General features: G+C 43.9%; 1 protein-coding gene across 6 annotated transcripts in view; it reads left to right on the top strand.

Annotated features, from left to right (window-relative positions):
- Wdsub1 (WD repeat, sterile alpha motif and U-box domain containing 1) overlaps positions 1–21,099 on the top strand; it is a 30,498-nt gene that overhangs the window by 5,761 nt on the left and 3,638 nt on the right. For 2 of the 6 annotated variants that reach the window (XM_087653081.1, XM_087653080.1), the window contains exons 4-10: positions 1,445–1,537; positions 3,071–3,164; positions 12,063–12,096; positions 14,113–14,153; positions 14,234–14,340; positions 15,458–15,634; positions 18,935–19,075. In XM_087653081.1, coding sequence (XP_087509207.1) covers positions 1,445–1,537; positions 3,071–3,164; positions 12,063–12,096; positions 14,113–14,153; positions 14,234–14,340; positions 15,458–15,634; positions 18,935–19,075 — 687 coding nt within the window. Of the gene's footprint in view, positions 1–1,444; positions 1,538–3,070; positions 3,165–4,451; positions 5,862–12,062; positions 12,097–14,112; positions 14,154–14,233; positions 14,341–15,454; positions 15,635–18,934; positions 19,076–21,099 lie in introns of those variants that run through there. The other 4 variants (XM_087653079.1, NM_001014179.1, XM_087653083.1 and 1 more) reach the window with 2 other exon arrangements.

Genomic DNA, 21,099 nt, shown 5'->3' with positions numbered 1-21,099 from the left:
CTTAATAGATTTTACTTTTATGAACCTATTCTTCGGTCAAAGTCTCTACCCAATTTAGTTAAGCGTTTTAGTCTTTCAATGATTGTTTTGTGTCATTTATTACCAGGATGGCTTATAAGAGACAGGAACCACTTGGCCGGTTTTTGTGGTACCTTCTCCCTATCTTTGAAGGCAAGCACTTGTTGAAAAAGAACATTGCAAAGAAACTCAGTAACCAGACAGGGAAGTTTTCACTGTTGCAAAAGGGTCTACAGTGAGCCAGGAGAGCAAGGAGGGTGTGTGTGCATGTGAGCCACCTGTGTAAGATGTCCTCTGTGCTGTGGCAGCAGCTGTGGAAGAGCCTGGACCGACGCTATCAGCATCCTGTCACCTCCACTCACTCAGGGACTTTAGTGTAGTAAATACAGTGAAGTTCTAAATTCCCCAAGAAACATCATCTGGCCACTTCCGAGATGCCAACTTGATTCGGTTAATTTTGCTAAACTGTAATATTTTCTAGCAGATCAGCTAGATTGATATGATTTCACATTTATGTAGTTCACGCTTTTCTCTTGGTCAAATCAAATGGAAAATCAGTTATAATTATTCCATGTACATTACAGAGGCTTTTTAAGAATGGCTTCTTCCGGGATTGGGGACTTAGCTCAGTGGTAGAGTGCTTGCCTAGCAAGCGCAAGGCCCTGGGTTCGGTCCTCAGCTCCGGAAAAAAAAAAAAGAATGGCTTCTTCCAAAGGCCATGGGTGTGACTAACCATTTAACAGTCTTTTTCTATTTTTCTTTCTTTTTTAATTAGATATTTTGTTATTTACATTACAAATGTTATCCCCTTTCCCTAACATTCTTAAACTGAATTTTCTAATTTTTTTTCCCACTAATGACAGCCTCATAATTTCTAAAATTCATTTGGAAGATGTTCCGCTTTCATGACTAAATACTGGCTTATTTAGTATATTAGTATTTGATAATGTTATATATAATAAATTGTAATATATAATAATTGATATGTTAACAGAACTTTGAGCCCAAAAGGACTTTTTTTAATTAATTTATTCATTTTATTTATATGCGAACACTGTTGCTGTCTTCAGACATACCAGGAGAGGGCATCAGATCTCATTACAGATGTTTGTGAGCCACCATGTGGTTGCTGGGATTTGAACTCAGGACCTCTGGAAGAGCAGTCAGTGCTCTTAACCACTGAGCCATCTTTCCAGCCCCCCAAAAGGACTTTTTAAAAACATCAATTTTAGACTGGAGTTATAATCCTATATAATATGTAAGAAGTTCTGTAATCATTTTATTAGTGCCAGATAACAAGCATGCCTGGTTTACATGCCATATATGAGTCACATTAACAGATCTCAATGTGATCAAAACCTCTTGGTTTAAATGTTTTACCGATTCTTCATATTTGCTTGTGTTTTTCTGCTTCAACATTTTTTAGGCGGAGAGCACGGCCTTCAGCTTTACCGATTGGCATCGTGTGGTCAAGACTGTGAGATCAAACTCTGGGTTGTTTCTTTTACCCGTGTCTTAGGTATGTTTTAACTGTCAGAAATTACAGTGGTTTTTTTTTTTTTTTTCTTTCTTTCTTTCTTTTTAATTCTTTTTAACTTAAGATACTCTGGATATTTTAAATGATAGTAAAAGCCTGTTTTAAGAATGTTTTATTAAGGGGCTGGGGATTTAGTTCAGTGGTAGAGCGCTTGCCTAGGAAGCGCAAGGCCCTGGGTTCGGTCCCCAGCTCCGAAAAAAAGAACCAAAAAAAAAAAAAAAAAAAGAATGTTTTATTAAGATGGTACGCTCTTAAAATCTGAGTACTTTGGAGCTGGAAGCAGGAAGATAAGCACTTCAATTCCAACTTCAGCCTGTTTCTTAAGCGGGCCGAGAAAGCCTCCTTAGACAGCAGGCGTCACCATTTGCCCCTTACTCCGCTTGACAGTTTCAGAGGACACAAACAGGCCTGGGTCCAGGACCTGCGTATAAACCCTTCTTTGTACGAGTCCCACAGTCCTGGTGACTGTTGAGACGAACACTTGAAAGCTCACCTTGTGGTCTAGAATTTGTCACTGTCTTAACGCTCTTACTGCTCTCCCACGTTAAAACCCGTTCGTCCCGCTTTGAGCTTGAAGCCTTTGCTGCTCCTACAACCTTCCTGGTTGTAATTCTGGTTAAATGTTGGCTGTCTCTGGCAACAGCTGGCCCTTCAGCACAGATGTCACCCATACCCCATAACCTCTTAGGGCTACACCTATATGTTGGCACCAGAATACACTGAGTTCTGTGTGTTTATTTTTCAGTGATTCTAAAAAGCATAGAAAGGATTTTATGATCGCACTTTCTTTTGGTTGCTTGTTTTGAGACAGGGCTTCTCAGTGGGCCAGGCTGCCCTCTAACTCACAGAGATCTGCCTGCCTGTGCCCTCCCCTCAACCCCCAAATGCTGTGACTAAGGGCATGCACCACCACTGCCCAGCTAGTATAGTACTTCTAAGAGTTCCGTAGATGTGGATTAGTAGGATGTGTAAATTACCAGTGATTTATGTACAGAAGACAAAATGTTTGGTAATGTTAGGTTTTACAAAACATAAGCATGTGGTATTTTTAAGGCTTTTAAGGCTGTTGGCCAGCCTATCTTTATCTTATCAGGCAAATAAATTGGGTACCCTTCACATGTCTAAAGATGTTAGTGATTATGAAATTTTTCCAGCCTACTCTTTGCATTATTCAAAATAATCTGTCATTGATGGCACTGATTTAATGGGTTATAAGAAAAAATTATTATTGGAGCGTGTGTGTGTGTGTGTGTGTGTGTGTGTGTGTCTGTGTCTGTGTCTGTGTGTCTGTGTGTGTGTGTGTGTGTGTGTGTGTGTGTGTTGGACTCAAAGCTACATACCCAGCTATTACTGATGTTTTTAAACCTTCTCATAAAACTACATCATAATTATCTGATTATCTGAATGAATACATGAGGATTTTTGCTCACATTGTTAAGTGTATTAATGAAGTAGTATTGACTTAAATTGTAGGCATCATAAACTTATTAATTTCTCTCGCCTTGCTAATTACAGGCTTTGAGTTAAAATATAGAAGCACACTAAGTGGGCACTGTGCCCCTGTTCTGGCCTGTGCCTTTTCCCACGATGGACAGATGCTTGCATCAGGGTAAGCTATCTCTAATTAACCCATTCATGCTCCCACAGCAGTCCTCTGTTGTCAGTGGTTTTATAACAGTCATCTGTCGGCACATGCCATAGTATGTCTGTCAAGGTCAGAGCACAACTTGTAGGAATTTCTTCTCTCCTTCCACTGTATGAGTTCCAGACCAGGGCTTGAACTCAGGTCATCAAGCTTGGTGGCAGTCACTTTACCTGCTGAGCCATTCCACCAGTCCAGTGTGTTTTATCCTTTCCTACACTTCGTATTTTGGGTCTTCTAAAATAAATAAAAAGTGCTACTTTAGCATGGTTAGTTTGTATTTCCCCCCAAACAATAAGGGTAGAAATTCATTTTGATTTATTTATTTTTTAGCTTATGGTTTTTCAAGACAGGGTTACTCTGTGTAGCCCTAGCTGTCCTGGAACTCATCTGTAGACCAGGCTGGCCTTGAACTCAGAGCGATCCACCTGCCTCTGCCCCGTGAGTGCTGGGATCAAAAGTGTGCACCGCCACCACCCAGCCGTTTTGATGTATTTCAACAACAGATTTTCTCTCCGTGTGCTTCTTCTAAGATGGCCACAGGTGAATTACACCCGTTTCTAGGGTAAACCAACCTTGCTTGCACCAGATAGGCTAGGCCGTATTTAAGCGGTCTGTTGCTGTAGAGAAAGTTACCTTTCAGTCTTGTCACTCGGGATGTGAGTCGTGGTTTTTCCTTCTGGATGGTCCTAAAACTTGTGGTGTGCGGTGTTCCATATACTCACATTAGTGTACCTACATGTGGGCTTAGTTTTACCTTACTGGGACTTTTTTTTTTTAATCAAATGAGGTGAGGTGAGGTGGGGGGCAGGGCAGCATGCTCTCTGTAAGAGTGGGTTTTCTTCTTTTGCCACATGGGTACCAGGGACTGACCTCAAGTCCTCCGGCTTGGCCCCAGGCACCTTAGCTTACTAAGCCCTCTGGCCAGACCAGAGTGCACTGGTTGGCTGGAAGTTGCTATGCAGACCAGGCTGGTCCTGATCACCTCTTGGTGATCGTTCACCTGTACCTCCTGAGTGAGGAGACTGCATGGTGCGAACCAGCAGCCAGCAGTGCTAAGAATCCTTTCAGCTTCCTAACTCTGTGGAATGATATTCCAGCAGTTTTTAGAAATTCTCATTTCTTCTGCTGTTGCTCTTGTCCCTTTCTCCCTCTAAGAGCCCAGCTGAGTGCGAACTGTACCTTTAAACCGTGTTATGTCTTTTAGCCTCTTTTATATTTTTGTTTTTAATCTCTCAATTTTTTTTTTTTTAGGTATATGAGTGTTTTGTCTGTGTAGTGCATGTGTGCCTGGTGCCCGTGGAAGCCAGAAGAGGGTGTCAGATCCCCTGGGACTGGACTTAAAAATGGTTGCGAGTCACCGTGTGGGGGCTGGGAATCAAACAGGTCCTTTGCTAGCTCAGCCAATGCCCTTAACCCTGAGCCATCTGTCCAGCCCATTTCTATCTTTCTATATTTCATTCTTGACTTCTCCCTTACTAATGCTTTCTTCAACTACTGTGCTTCTTAAAATTTTTAATTAATTAATTATTAATTATGTGTATGTGAATGTTTTGCCTGCATGTGTGTGTTCCAAGTGCACTTGTCCAATGCCCTGGAGCCGGAGTTATGGGTGGCTGTGATCTACCATGTGGGCGCTAAGAATAGAACTCAAGTCCAGTGGAGGAGCAGCCAGTGCTGTTAGCTGCTGAGCCATCTCTCTAGCCCCTACTGTGCTACATTTAATAGCCTCCCGACCTAGAATTTTGCTTAAACTTCAGTTCTGAAGTTTCTAGTCAGCTTTTTATTTTAAAAGGCTCTTTTGACAAGTTTTATGATTTCCTATTCTCAATTGGAACATTGCTTTCAAACCTTTATTTTATGAAGCTTTATTTGAACATATATGACTGGTTCAATTACTTTATAATCTTTTTTCCTTCATAAAATTTTTATTATAGTTTGACAGCCTAGCCACTTTTCAAATGAAAACAAAAAATATGATTGCTTTGTTGTTTAGATTAAAAAGATTCTTAGACACTTGCGTAAGACAGGCTCTATCCCCCTTTGACATTAACTTTCAAGATTTATTTTATTGTGTATACTTACGGCTGACCATATTGGGTGCGTGCAAGTGCAGGGACCAAGATGCCAGCAGTGGTAGCACACCCTGGTGATGGCGAGGGCTCTGGGTGCTGAACTCAGGTCTCCTGCAACAGCTCTGTACTGTCCCTGGCCCCGAGTTGACATGACCTCTGCTGTCTTTTGGCGATGCTAGGAAACAAACTCAGCACCTTGCCTGTGCCAGGAGAGTGCTCTATGCTGAGCTAACCCCATGACTGACTTACTGTTCCTTTGGAGAGTGGGAGGAGCTTTGCTTTACTGCCTAAACATTCTTGAAATTCAGTGTGCGCCATGGCTGGAAAAGCCTTCTGGGGGAATTCACCCGTTTGCCTTTGTTTGTCATATTTATTGTTCTGGAGTGAAATGGCACATGATTCTCTATATTCTAGACTTAATATTGCCTGCTCTGCACCTTTACAGAGTCCGTAACAGTGAAATTAGATTACCGCATTTGTCTCCTTTCCGTGTGGTCAAATTCAAATATTTGCATGTACACACACAGACACAGACGTGTACACATAATAAGCACATAAGTAAATAAATAATGATAAATCTTTTAGGAAACTCGGTGTCTTTAAATAAGAGCAAACAGAGCAGTGGGACAGGAGGGAACAGCAGAGCCAAGCCCCAGAAGGATCGTACGCCTCCTACGTTCTCACAGACAGCCCACAAGTGCTCTGGCCTAAGACTGGAGGGATACATGGATTTATACTGTGACAGCACTTCTGGGAGACAGATATAGGAACAGGGGCCAAGTTTTGGTTGTCATGCCTTGCATGGATCCTACCACCCCATCTTAACTTGTGGGTTGCAAGCCCTTTGGGAGTTAAACGACCCTTTCTCAGGGGTGACATATTGGATATTCTGCATATCAGATACATCACAACTCAGACCAGTAGCAAATTACAGCTATCAGCTATGAAGTAGCAGTGAAGATCGTTTCATGGTTGGGGTCACCACACCATGAGGAACTGTCTTAAAGCCTCTCAGCATTAGGAAGGTTAAGAACCACGGGCTAGAACCTTGAGCTTCCGAAGCCCTAGAAAAGCGGTGAGTGTGGCTGAAGTGGAGGGCTGGCTCTCTTACCAGCCAAGGGGGATGGAAGTCAGTAAGATTCACTTTGATTTAATAGCATAAAAATGATACAGTATTTCTGGCTTATGAGTTTATGAACTGAAAAATATAATAGCTGAAAGAATTCAACAATGAAGTACCCTTTTGAAAATATAGTACAAATGTAATTCTGGATAAATAACAGTGTTTACTTGTGTTGTGAGCTACACAGATGTACAGTTCAAGCTATATACAGTGTATCAGATAAACACATATCCTAGTAGAATAGAAATAGTGCCGTATGTTATAAAAATTTTGTAGGTAAAAGTTCTTACTTTGGTTTGCTTTTGTCACTATGACCAAATTTTTTCCTTTTAAATTATATATAATTTTAATATGTATTCTATATTGTGTGGGTTAGTTCACAATGCCACTCGGTTTTCTTTCTTTTGGTGATGCTGGGACCTGAACTTGGGCTCATGCACATTAAGCCCACTCACCACCACTGAGCTCTCTGTGTTCCTAGCTCTGCCACTGGATCTTCTAAATCTAAAGACTTCTAAATCTTCTAAAGACTCCCAGGCTGTGACAGTCTTACACACATGCAAGGCTTGTCACAGTAACTCAGACCAAAGCCAAGATACCCATGCTCCTAACTTCTGCTTAAAACATCTGGCCCATGGCTGTTGGATCTTTTCCCCAGGTCTTCCTGTTCTTGCCAATCAACCAACCAGCCAACCAGTCATATTTGCCACTATTTCAGATGTTCATTTCAAAAGATGAATAGTGTTCGTCAAAAAACCATAAAGCTGTGCGCCATGGCACTGTGGTAATAACTCCATTACCGAGGAAGCTGCAACAGGGGGATTGTGAGTTTAAAGCCTAGGGTGAGCCTTGCAGACAGAAAAAGCCAATTCTTTGTTGACCCGGGATTCATAAAAGAGAGCTCGAGTCGAGTTTCTTCTCCTGTCTGAGGGACAGCCTAGTGGACAGAGAGGTTACGAGAGGTTGAACACACACGTGTGGCTGTCTCAGGCTCTGAGCAAGGAACATGCTCTGCAGGACATGGGGACTTGTGAGTGCCAGCCCTCATAGTTGACGTTCATGATGGTCGCACTGGGGCCTGGTGGCTCCCTTCCTTCCAAACCACAGGCTCAGCGCTGCGGCTGCTGGATGTCGTTTCCAGTTCCTCTCATAGCTCAGCAGTTCTCTCTCACTGGTGTATTGTGTCACTCTTCGGTGGCTGGCATTTTATAACAAAGTTACAATGTTGAGTGCTCTAGGTGTATGCCGTTGCTCTAGGGCAGTGGTTCTCAGCCTTCCCGATGCTGCAACCCTTTACTACACTTCCTCATGGTGTGGTAGCAAAAATTGTTTTTGTTGCTACTTCCTAACTGTAACTTTGCTACCATTACAAATTGTAATGTAAATATCTGATATATGACCCCCCCCCCCAAAAGGGGTCATGACACGAGTCGAGAACCACTGTTCTTTGTCCCACTCGACTCTTTTTTCTGGATGTTTTTAGTTCATTTGGATATGCAGAAAAGTGAGCGATTTGAAATTATAAGTCGGCGAAATATAAGTATTTAAGTTCTTAAAGTGGCTACTGGGAGAGAGGGGCAGATGAGTGGTTAATAGGAGAGCAAGGTTTCATATATACTCAGTCACTGGGAGACAGACTGCAGGCCTGAGAAGGGAGAGCCAATGCCCAAAGCAAGAGGAAGCATGCGCACTTCTGTGTGTGCACGCAAAAAGGCTCAAAGGCAAATGAGTGCCAAGAGTGGGACCTAGATTGGCAGCTCTAAGCAGAGATGGGGATAATGTGGAAAGTGGTAGAATTTAAATATGCAGATAGGCGGATATAAAGGTGGAAACTTTATTTTCTAGAAGCTCTTCTGGATTAACATGTATTATGTAAGTCTGCTTGACCTCACTGCATTAGAATACTGGAGGCCGGGTAACTTACAGAGAAAAGGAGTGTGGGGTTAGATGGCTTAGTGACTCAGAGCTCCTGCTGATCTTCCAGAGGACCTGAGTTCATTCTGCACCTTGTCAGCAGCCTTAACTCCAGCCTCAGGAGATCTGACACCCACTCTTGGTCTCTACAGGCACCCGTATGTGTGTGGTATACACACAACATATGTATATATAAATATACATAAATAAATTTTGCCTGGAACTCATTGTCTATCCTTGAATTCACAGAGACCCACCTGCCTCTGCCTCCCAAGTGCTGAGATTAAAGGTGTGTACCACCACACACAGCCAAGAGATGGTGCTGAGATAGTCAGCCAAAGCAGGACTCTCGGGGGTCAGGTGCAAGCTTTATTACAGCCTGCTTGCAGAACTGACTTGGAGTTCCAAAAGAACCACCCTAGTCTCTTGAGAGGAGGGCAACCAGGAACCTAATGGTCCTCCACCAAGGCCTTCCTCTTCAGAAGCCTACTTCCTCTTCCGTCTTCATGCTGAGAATCAGACTAACACATTTGTGATAACCACAAACAGAATCAGTGCAGTTAGCCTGGGGAAAAAAGGCTCAAGGAATGAGAGACTTCATGGTCTCAGGCCAAAGTAATCCCAGTTGAGCCGTAGAAGCTGCCTTCCTTTTCCCTTTTGTGTTCTAAAGAACATAACCCAGGCTTCATTTATGGTAGGTAAGCGCTCTTCCCCTGGCCTGTGACCCCAGCTCTCCTCCAGCTTCAGAAGCAGTTCCAACATGTAAGACCCGTCACAGTATTGAAGGCATAGCAAAGAGTCAAGTCACAATGTGAGTCAGCGATTCTCTTGAGGACCTCCTAGGAGCTTGTGGGCATTCTCTCTATCCCTCCTTCAGTACAGCTTGAGAATTTCCACTCTGAAAGGCAAAATTCTCAGTCTTCAGCCTTCTGAGTGCCAGCAAGATTCCCAGGGCTGTGCAGCTTGGAGCACTTCTGCTTTCGGGCTCTCAGTTTAGGGATGTGAAGTCCCTCGATACAAAATAGCAGGAAGTGTATACAATTCCAAACAGAAACACTTCTGCCCGAAACATTTCAGACAAAGGATACGCAGCAGCACGTATTAGGAATTAAAAACAGACAACTCTGTAGTGTTTCTAATTTGCTTAAACACAAATGGTGACCATGGTGATCCTGTGTGTCTCTGGGTTTTCCGTCTGTAGATTCAGTCAAACACAGATGGACGTTACCGGGGGAAAAATCCAACCTGTGCTGATATGTACAGACATTATACTTGCTATTCCCTCAACAATACAGTATAGCTATTATAACATTTGCACTTCGTTAGGATAAGAGCAATACAGGGAAGAGTTACAGTATATGCAGGGCATGGGTAGGGTGTGTGCAAATACATTACCATTTTATATAAGGGACTTGAACACATGTGGATTTTGTTATCTGTAGGACCCAGAAGTGGCTTGGAATCCCTCTCCTCCGCCCAGGTGATTGTCATAAACACATCACATACTTGCACGGTTTCCAAGGAGATTTTAAAGCAAACGGTAGTGAGAGTGGCATTGTTTAAATCTGTGGTGACCTTCCCAGTGCCTGGCTTGGCAGACACTTGGGTGTCCATGCCTGTCTCACACAGTTGATTTGCCTTCAGGCCCATGATGCCAGCACCTGCCATCTAGAAAAGTCTGGAGAAGCTTGCTTCCCCTTCGTGCTCTCTGGTCCCTCCGGAAGCAGCTTTCCCCTGACCCTCTGCAGAACTTGTGTTCTGTTCACCCTGTGCTCTGGAGCCAGCAAGTGCAAGGAGCATTGTATGTAAACAGCAAAATCTGTCCTTGCAGTTCACCTAGAGGCTCCTGCTCTCCATGATCTTAGGGGTTAGGTCACCACAGAAGCCAGCATTAAAAGGCCTCGCAAATCTGTAAAGAGGTTTGAGTTACAAAAATAAAAAAGGATACTTTGTTTTCTCCTTGTGTTGAAAAGTGAGAAAAACAACAGGAACAACAACAAAGCAGATTCCATGCCTTTGGCTTTTGGGCAGCATGAGTCCCACACTTATTAATTAATATTAATTAGATCATAAATTATAGTTATTAAGATCATAAATCATAATCAGATCAGAAAATAGGAAGTGCAGTGGGAGCTGAGCCACATGGCCCATTGCCTTTCCCCAAACTCCAGTTGGTCTTATTTCTGGCTGCAAGAAGGAAAGAACCGGGAGGCCAAACACCTTATTCCCCAAAACACGAGTTCCTTCCCCCCACCGAGGCACCTGTTTCTCTTATTCTGCAAGTGAATGCTGGGGTCCTATGTTCTGTGAATCAGCTAACAGTTCCCTTATACCGGCAGTGGCTTAACAGGACAGTCCCTAAAACTCAGTCCCTGTCCCACTCGCTGCCCCGGTCCAGTACTCACAGAAGTCACTGACAGTAGTCCCGCTTCCTAAGGGACACCGCATCTGAGGCAGCATCACCAAGTGGGATTCCCTTTTAGTCGCTGACACCCAAGCCAGTGTATACATTTGAGACACCGAGTCATGCGGACGAGCGTGGAGGGTTGTTTTTGACGTAAACTTACCATGAATGGGCTCTGGTGAGAATGGCTACCATTCCTTTAGACACTCAAGTGGATTTGAGCGTGTGTGCATGTGTGTGTGTATGCGCAAGCAAGTGTGCATATTTTGACCCTAAGAATTGGTCTTTCGTGACGTCTTTAACATCTAATATGATGCAGCTGTTCTTTTTCTTGGATTATCGATTACCAACACTGATGTTGCTCTACCATGTTACAGTCTGTCTTTTATTTATTTTTTAATTTTTAATTTTTATTTACTTTTTGGCTTTTCGAGCCACGGTTTCTCTGTGGAGCCTTGGCTGGCTTACTGTGAACTTACACTGCAGACCAGGCTGGCCCTGAACTCTCAAGAGATTCACCTGCCTCAGCCTCTTGAATGCTGGGATTAAAGGTGTGCGCCAACCCAGCCTGACATGTTTTGATGTCACCCCTTAGTGTTTATTTAAAAGATAATAAAATATGGACTTTTCCATAGGAATTTTAGATATCCCAGAAATGATAACTTATAATTTACAGAATTTAGGACTAAGTGAGAATGTCTGTAAATTATGTCTGGCATAACAATATTTGGTAACTTTCCTACTGTTTTAGAGTTCTTGTATGTGGAATGTATTATATGCTTCCTGTCTTAGAGTTGAAGTTTTCAAGTATAATTCTTACTTTGAATTTATGAGGAAGGTTCTGGGTCTAGTATGCATTGCTAGTGTTCGGTCACGTACTGAACAAGGAGTTAAGGTAACAGGTGTGTCGCCATTACTGTAGCCCGCTCCATTTTCATAATGATGGATACAGACAGTTACAGAGTCCATGTCAGCACTCACCTTGCTGACCTTGCCCTGTGCGTGGTGGTGGCAGAAAGACTCTAAGGGTGGAAGATTTAGAAATGACATTTTTTTTTTATAGAATAGTGTTTATTTAGGGCATGGGGAAGGAAGTTGAGGGAGTAGAGACAGGGAAAGGCAGAGAGGTGGGGCGAAATGACATATCTTAATCGTGTAAACCAAGTGCATTGGTATAGTGTCATGGTTTTTTCTGTATTGCAGTTCTTTTTCCTACAAGAAGAGTCCCTCCCCGATATGGCCTGTCCATTCCAAATGCCTAGTGTCAGCCTTCCCCATTTTCCAGGAAGCAGCACTTGGTTTTTACAGAGCTTGTCACTGTTGCTCTCTCTCTCTCTCTTGTTTTTTAGGTCAGTGGATAAGTCTGTCATCATCTATGATATTGTAAGTACTTCAGATCTTCTGTGTGAACTATATAAATTGTTTATGAGATAACTGCTTCAGTAGTTATTAAAAATATATATTTATTTTAATATAGATGTTTATGGTGCCCAAGAATATAACATACATTCTCACAATGCTGAAACAGTAAGATACTTGGAAAAACCTTAGATATTTTAATAATGTCTTTGTGATGGATGAAATTTTAAATCTAACCATAGAAAACACATAGAAACCATAGAGAACACCATAGAGAACACCAGTGTCTAAACATTCATCATACGTGGCTTCCATACAGCAGGGTGTGGTTGAATGTGGTCTACCAATAGTTCTCAGGGTACAGGTGGATTTAGGGACCAGCATAAGCAAGTAAGTTACCATAGTCTTGGACAAATACAAGTTCGGGGCAGATTTATATGAGTAAATGCTGAATTGCAGGAGTATAAATAAAAATGGAAGTTTTACATCTCACCAAGATAGCAGTCGATGAGAATGATCTTTAAGAGAAGCTCGGTGGGGTTGGGGATTTAGCTCAGTGGTAGAGCGCTTGCCTAGCAAACTCAAGGCCCTGGGTTTGGTCCCCAGCTCCGAAAAAAAGGAAAGAAAAGAGAGAGAGAGAGAGAGAGAGAGAGAGAGAGAGAGAGAGAGAGAGGGAGGGAGGGAGGGAGGGAGGGGCTCGGTGCTGCCTGGCACCTCACTGGTGACTGGGTTCAGGCATCAGCCAAGGCAGCCAGTCAGTGGAGACACAAGGCATCAGAGTGTGGTAGCAACCAAAGGTTAGTTACCTACACAGGAGTTGAAGTTATTGGATGTTCCTGCAAAAAAATGGGAACAAACTGGGACTGGAGAGATGGCTCAGTGGTTAAGGGCACTGACTGTTCTTCCAGAGGTCCTGAGTTCAAATCCCAGCAACCACATGGTGGCTCACAGCCATCTGTAATGAGATCTGAAGCCCTCCTTGGGTGTGTCTGAAGACAGAGACGGTGTTTTGTTTTTGTTTTTGTTTTTGTTTTTTTTCTTTTTTTTGTAGCTGGGGACTGAACCCAGGGCCTTGCGCTTGCTAGGCAAGCGCTCTACAGCTGAGCTAAATCCCCAACCCCACAGTGTTCTTATATATAATGAATAAATACATCTTTAAAAAAAATGGGAACACTCAAACCAGATGAAGCAGAGCCGTGGGATTTCCCACCAGCTTGTTTTGGGATAGTTTATATTCACAAATAGTTATAATATTGCCTTTTATCTATAAAACATATGCTACTCCTCCTGTAAAATATGCCTGTCGTTAGTCCTAATCTCGGAAGGGCATGTCCTCAAGGGAGAACAAGCTTCCATCCAATTGCCTGCAGGCAAGTCTGTTGGGCATTTCTCTTAAGGATGCATGTGAGAAACCACCCACCCCTGAGACCATGGTGCTAAAAGAGAGCACGCAGAGCAAGCCATGGAGAGCAGGCCTCCAAGGTCTCTCTCTCCTGCCTCAGTTCCTGCTCTGACTTTCCTCAGTGATACACTCTGGTTTGAAAGTGCAAGCAGGGGGTTGGGGATTTAGCTCAGTGGTAGAGCCCTTGCCTAGGAAGCTCAAGGCCCTGGGTTCGGTCCCCAGCTCCCGAAAATAAAAAAAAGAAAGTGCAAGCAGGAATAAACCCTTCCCTCCCCAAGCTGCTTTTAGAAATGATGTTTTATTTATCACAACAATAGGAACCCTAACGAGGACAATGCCTGCACATTGATGGCTGCCTAAGTGTAGTCAGAATGTCAGCGGCTTTCATTCACTGATCCTGCAGTACGTACAGATGGGATACGCCAGCAGGAATACTCTATACTTAGTCTCGACCACATTGGCAAATGCCAGGGTCCCTGTATAGAAAGCTCTAAGTCTTCAGGGACCTCAGCTCTCCTGTTGTCTCTAAGTCTCAACAAGTTGGTTACTAGGACTGCACTCAGCACATGTCCCTGGAAGTGAGGCGCCATGCCTGGCTTGTCTCTTGCCTGAGTAACAGTGATCATGTTGTCTTTCAGGGAACTCAGAGTGTGCTGCACACGCTGACTCAGCATACCAGGTCAGAAGTGAATCTCACATTGTTTTACTGTGATTAGCAAAGGTGCCAGATGCTGTGTAACAGCTGTCTCTGTCACCTAGGTACGTCACGACTTGTGCGTTTGCACCCAACACTCTCTTACTTGCTACTGGTTCGATGGACAAGACAGTGAACATTTGGCAGTTTGACCTGGAAACACCTTGCCAAGGTCAGTAAGACAACCCCACCCTTGTTTGTTCTGCAGTGCTCTCAAACCCAGGGCCTCCGTCCTGCAGGGCAGGTGCTCTCTGCAAGCTACAGCCCCAACCCAAGCATTGAGCATCCTTAACCCATCTCAACACTAATCAGAAATCTGGGCACTTCCTTTGTGTGTATGTGTGTGGTCCTGGGGATTGAACCTGCAGCCTCGTGCACACTAGGCACGTGCTCTACCTCAGAGCTGTACTCCCAAGCCTGAACTTTAATAAATCCTTGGCATGCATTCATATTGCCTGTCCCAACACACCATTCAGACTCAATTTCCATATACCTTAAAACTAATTTTTGAGGGTCCTGTGTTAGGGTGGCGATAAATGCTTGCACATACAGTCTATGACTATACATGCATACATGGTTTAATGTCGTTTGCATTTGGAGCCATGTTTCTCTGGTGACTGTAACCCAAGGACAGAATAGGAATCACAGATTTACCGTGCGCACTGGCTTTCTTCCTTGGCCTCACCGAGAAGCGCAGACATGTGTTAGGAGTTTCCCACTCCGCACTGTCAGCAGTAACCACATGGTGTGCTGATATGCAGTAACCACATGGTGTGCTGATGTGCAGTAACCACATGGTGTGCCGATATGCAGTAACTACATGGTGTGCCGTTATGCAGTAACCACATGGTATGCTGATATGCAGTAACCACGTGGTATGCTGATATGCAGTAACTGCATGGTATGCTGATATGCAGTAACTACATGGCATGCTGATATGCAGTAACTGCATGGTGTGCTGATGTGCAGTAACCACATGGTGTGCTGATATGAGGTGATAGAGCCGACTGAGGGAGGATTATGTAGTGAAGAGAAGTTGGACTAGAAGTGCAGGTCAGTGTGGCTCACGTGCACGCGGCACGAGATTTGACCCCCAGCACCACAAAACCAAAACCTGTCTTTCTGCAGTGAAAAGTTCCTAAAGACTAGCATTTCCCATAGCATCTGCTCACTCCTGTAAGATCTACCTCACCTCTTAAAGGGAAGTTAAAACGGTACAACGTGTTCAAGGTGGGAATGGCTGGAGAAGCATTTGTTTTCCATTCACTTGGCCTGCGGTTTTAAAGCAGGAAGCGTAAGCGATCAGCTGAAACATTTCATTGAGGACTGGTCAGAGGAGGATGTCTCAAAATGGCTTCGTGCTCAAGGCTTGGAAGACCTCGTTGATATTTTCCGGACAAACAACATCGACGGGAAAGAACTATTGCACCTCACAAAGGAAAGTCTGGCTGGTGATATGAAAATCGGTAAGGAGAGTGGAGACCGACCCGCAGTCCTCAGATTCTCAGTGAGGTCCCTGCTGACCTCAGGGCTTAGCTGCTTGTGGTTCCCTCCTTCTCTTCTTCAGGTCAGTCCTGTGTAGGAGAGCACACTTGCCTACTTAGAAAGAGGAAAGAATTTCTTCAAGTACCCAAACCCAGCTTAGAATTATAATTTTTGAAAGTTATATACCCAGTGGGGGTGAAAGACAGCACCTTATTTTTTATACTTTAACAACACTTGATTACAGTTCAGGTCCTTAACATTTACTTTTCAGAAAAAAATCTTTGTGTATGTGTATCCATCTACATAGGTGTCTCTGCATGTGCGGGTGGGTCACAGGGCCCTCTGTCATTGCCCAGGGGCCACATATGCTGTGATTTTATGACAGGCTATGCATCTTCAGTACTAAGATTATGAACGTGGGTCACCATGCCTGGCTTGTCACGTTCTGGGTTCTGGCTGTTGAACTCATCCTCACGCCTGTGTGGCAGCTGACTGAGATACCTCACCAGTCAAAGTGACTCTGAAGCGAGGTTTACACTTGGCAGTGGTGTGTGTGCACACTCATGTTCGCAGAGTGTTACAGCCATTATTACCACTGTGTAATTTTGGAACATGTTTATCAGCGCTAAAAGAAATCCCATCCCCTATTTCTTTCCCCTTCTTTCCAGCTTTTGGAACCAGTATTTTGTGTGCAAACTTTCCTGTTATTGACTTTATATTAGTTGACTTTATATTAGTACTCGGTGCACGTGACCTTTTCTGTCCGGCTTTTGTCCTTTCGCTTGTCGTCAGTTGATAGAATTCGGGACAGCGCCATGTTTTTAGAAGTAATAAATAATACTTCTGTGAATGTGGAGTTTTTGTATGAATGCCTTTTTTTCAGGTTTCTCGTGTACCCATTCATAGTAGAGTCAGTGGACCGTGGGTGATCACGAGTGGCACTGGAGGAGTTGACAGTCCGTATATTATGCAGTCCCACCAGCACTAGGCGTGGCCCCGGTGTCTCTCCAGCACTGTCCAGCAGTTGTGGTTTCTCCTTTAGGCTTTGGTTTGCATGTCCTCATTGACGTAGGTTGCTGCCTTAATGCATCTGGGTTGCTATGGCACATCCCATAAACTACCAGAAATTGATTTCTTCATTCTGCCCAATCCAAGATGAAGGTACTGGAAGGTTTGGTGTCTAGTCAGGAGTAATTTCTAGTTTATGGACAGTACCCTTCCCACTGTACCTTCACTTGGAGGGATGGATGAGTTCACTCTCTGGGGTCTCTGTTCTAAGGGTTCTGATCCTGTTTGTCCCCAAAGCCCTACCTTTTAACAGCACTGTGTGATTTACTTCTGCTTTCATACTTGGTCTTGGCCTAAGGTTTCATGGTCTTGGCCTAGGCCAGAAGGCAGTGGTGGCAGGTTTCATGGACTTGGCCTAGACTGGAGGGCAATGGTGACAGGTTTCACATAGGACATTCTGCTTTACAGTTTGGAAAGCTAGCACATTCAGTAATTTAGGAGCAGAATCAGAAAATGTGTTCTCTGGAACATCTGAAATGTCTGGTATTTTAGTATTATATAACAAGATCTATGTGGCAAACTCTGCAATTCTCCTGCCTCAGCCTCTCGCAGGCTAAGATTATAGGCATGCATACTACACACCCATTCCAAAGGGTGTTGAAATCTTCTGTTTCATTTCTCTTCAGGATAGAAGTTAACTTTTAATCTTCAACTGCTATTTTAAACTACAAAGAATTTTCTTTAGTCTTGAATTTTAGGAACAGCACACTTTTCCTTAAGACAGTAAATTGGACTGAGACAGAATTCATGTTGGGATTGAAAATGAGTAGAAAAGGCAAACTGGTGGCATACACGCTGATGTCTGCTTTCTACACGCAGAGATGTTTTGCCTGCATTTGTCACTGTAGCTTCATCCCTCAGTTCCTAATGCCAGTGTAAAGTCCAGACCTGCTAACTGTCTGGGATATGGGAGTAGCCTATCACTAAAAAGCACATTGGGATGTGGTGGTCCAAAGATAGTCGTATATCCAGCACGGTGGACACAGTAACAAGGTAGTGTATCCAGCACGATGGACACAGAAACCATTGCTAAGAGATTGAGCACTGTGAAACCCCTTGTCAATAGGCCTTTTGTAAATGTAAGAAAAAGGTTTTTTTTTTTTTAACATGCTTGAGTTTCTCAATATAGTATTTTAACCAAAGCCAAGCCATTTTCTAGTTTGCCAATGAAATGCTCATAGAAAGATCTTGTTTCAAAAAACCAGGTTCTCAGGAAGGGTGACTAAAGGGTGCCACTGTGGATGTGTTCTCCATCTCTGTACTTCATCTTCTGCCTTCCAACTCTTCCAGTTCAGTCATTGTTTCCCCTAAGAACTGACTCCTTATGCCGTCCATTTGTGTGAAGAGAATCTATCCACGACGCTGAGATGTTTTAAGGCGTTTGTGAATCTGTGCGTTTGTGAACGCCATTGTCTAACTCAAGTATGCATGCTAAAGAACAAGAAGTCAGTTTTGGACAGGGTCAGCAAACCCCTCAGTCCAGTCACTAGACCCGTGTGTGTTCACCAGCCTCGGTTCAGAGCCAGGCCCTTGGAAGAGTGTGGTGCCGTAGAGCTTGGAGCCTGGAATTGATAAGCTGGTAGAAAGGTCAAATGGCAAGTGCAGGTTCACTGGGTCAGAATTCCTATACTGAGATGAATAATCAATCATATATTGATAAACTGAAATGAGAGGGGCTTTGTTTGTTCTTTGTTTTTACCAGAGTTCACTTTTTGATCTTTTCTTTCTAAGAACTCCTAAAAGCCCATGAGCCTTTGTTTGTTAGTTGTCTGGGTTGCTAGGGCACGGGCGCGTGTGCCTCATCGTCCATGTGTTAAGGCTCAGGTGCCAGTCCGTGCTGCCGCAGGGGGTTGGCAGAGCTTTAAGAACCGAGACTCAGCCAGATCCAGTTAGCTCACGGTGATGTCCCTGCAGAGGACACTGGGGCTGGCTCACCTTCCCTCCCCCTCTCTTGCTTCCTGGACTGCAGGAGGCGCATGGCTTCATTACTGAGTGTTCCCATCGCAGTCTTCTGCTTCGAGACAGGCCAGATCTTCCACCTCTCGGTTGGTCTGAATGTTGTGCCCCGTGCTGCCTCCCTGGAAGATGATACTGATAGCTTCATGCATTACCTGTCCTCACAGCCTCAAGTTCCAAAAGTTTATCTCACTTCCCAGGAACATTTCATTTTACAGACTTTCACTTGCTGCCCGAGGTAACGGATTTTCTTTTAGAGTCTCTAGGTCTGCGCAGCAAAGTCCTGCGGAGTATTGATGAGCTCAGGACCAGGATGGAGTCCCTTTCTTCCGGAATCCCTGACGAGTTCATCTGCCCAATAACCAGGGAACTTATGAAGGACCCCGTCATCGCATCAGGTGTGTGTGGGGACTGCGGGGCTCGGGTGTGTGACGGGCTGCCCGGAGGACAGAGGAACACTTCTCACATGCTTGTTGTAGCTGGGCCGTGTTCAGGATTCCCATTTTGTTTCTCTTAAGTGGGGTATATTTTGTAGTAAACAAACTGGGGACATTACATTTGGAATTGAGACAAAGTGATTGAGTTTGAAGTTTCACTTAAGCCCATGTGGCTATCATACTGCGTGAGTTGTGTGTCTGTGTGCATGGGCAGGCGTGTGTGCACACTTAGAGGCTGACATTGGGTGTCTTTCTCTATCACTGTCTGCCTTACTCCCTTTTTCCCCTCAGTGGAAGCCTGAAACGTGCAGATGCTTCTAACTGATGTATCTTGTTTTATATCAGTAATTATTTCTTTTTACCACAGTAGTGTTCATTGCACTGGACATACCACAATCCATCTGTCCACTAGCTGGCCATGGACTGTCATGTCTGAAGCTGCCGTGACATTCATACACAGCTCTTTGTCTGGGCAGGACCCATTTCCTCAGGAGAAGATATTTAGCAGTGGAACTTGTAGGTCGTTTACTAAGTGCGTGTTAAAACTGCCCAAATGTTTCTCAAGGTGAATACAGCATTTTAAGTTAATAACTACGAATTCCAGTTTCTGCCCATATTCCCAAACACATGGTGTTGTGGCTGTTCTAATCCTGGGTCACATGATGCTGTTAAACCTCTCCCTGCAATGAAGCATCTTTCATAATACCCCCTCTGGCCCCTCTTTCATCGTGTATTGAGCGATCAGTTTGACATTTTAAGTGTGTCTGCTGTGAGGCAGTGCATTGTCTGTATTTTCTCCATGGCCTCTTTGGAAAAAGATATTTGATTTTGGTGGAGACCACTGTACCGTTTTTACGTTGATTCATCATTTTTGAATCTTAAGAATCTACAATAGCAGATGTGACTGCTTTGCCTCTTGTCAGAAGTCCTGACACAGGGGAACCGTACTCCAGTTGAGTTAAAATTCACTGGATGGGTTGATGCGTGTTGCTTCGAGGCATTGATATGATGTGCGTGTGTTCTCTTTGTTCAGGGCCCACTCTTCTGGACTGGCATTTCTGTAGGAAAATATCAGCTGTGTCATTCTCTTCCTCTTAAACCTTTCTAGAACCTTCATAGCCTGCTCTACTAACACTGTTACCTTCCCACTGAGACCGCGCTCAAAACTCCAGTTACTGAGCCATTTCCCTGCACTGCTCTTAGCATGCAGAGTAGCAGTGTATACTCCGGAGCCAGGCCGCCTGGGTTTACAGCTCAGCACCGTTATCTATACCTGTGTGACCTTGGAACGGCTTCTTGACTGAAATCGAGATAAGCATGTGATATAAGCTGAATATAAGTCATAGTTCCTATCTAATGAGGTACTATTAACTGTATGTACACTGAGTAGTACATACTCGTTGTTTAGAAAGATGTCAAGAGGTTGAAATCTTTAATTTCTCAGTGTTAACCCTGCAGGACAGCTATCTCTCTTAAAAATACCTTCGTTCAAGGCACAATGGAACGAGAAAGTTTTTGGTATACTTAATTTGCTTTCTCTCTAGAAATTAAAGTCTAGAAGTGGGAAGGTTTGAACTAGCACATTGGGACTAGGGTTGGCCAAGCCTGGTGACCTCAGTTTGACCTCTAGAGGTCACCTCATGGTGAAAAGACAAGATCACTCCTACAAGGTGTCCTCTGACCACACACTGTACTCCCATACACAAAGTGAATGCAATAGAAACTAGAAGGGGAAAAAACAAGAAACTAGAAGGGAATTGACCCATTGGAAGACTCCAGGAGCCGCTATGGATGACTGTGGTCATACATGAACTCCCATCAAAGGTCAGAGGACAGCTCTGGTTTGGGTCCCCACCTTTCACCTTGCTTTAGACAGAGTCTTTGTTCCTCAATTCTGTTGAAGATGACCAAGCTCCTGTGGCCTTGCTTGTCTCCGTCTGTGTCACAGTAGAACAGCCCTGCCTACCACCTAGTTCTATTACATG

This window comes from Rattus norvegicus, chromosome 3, assembly GCF_021556685.1.
Source record: "Rattus norvegicus strain SHRSP/BbbUtx chromosome 3, alternate assembly SHRSP_T2T, whole genome shotgun sequence".
In the NCBI taxonomy this organism is placed as follows: domain Eukaryota; kingdom Metazoa; phylum Chordata; class Mammalia; order Rodentia; family Muridae; genus Rattus; species Rattus norvegicus.
Note: the sequence above shows the minus strand (reverse complement) of the source record. Positions and strands in the feature narration are given on the sequence as shown.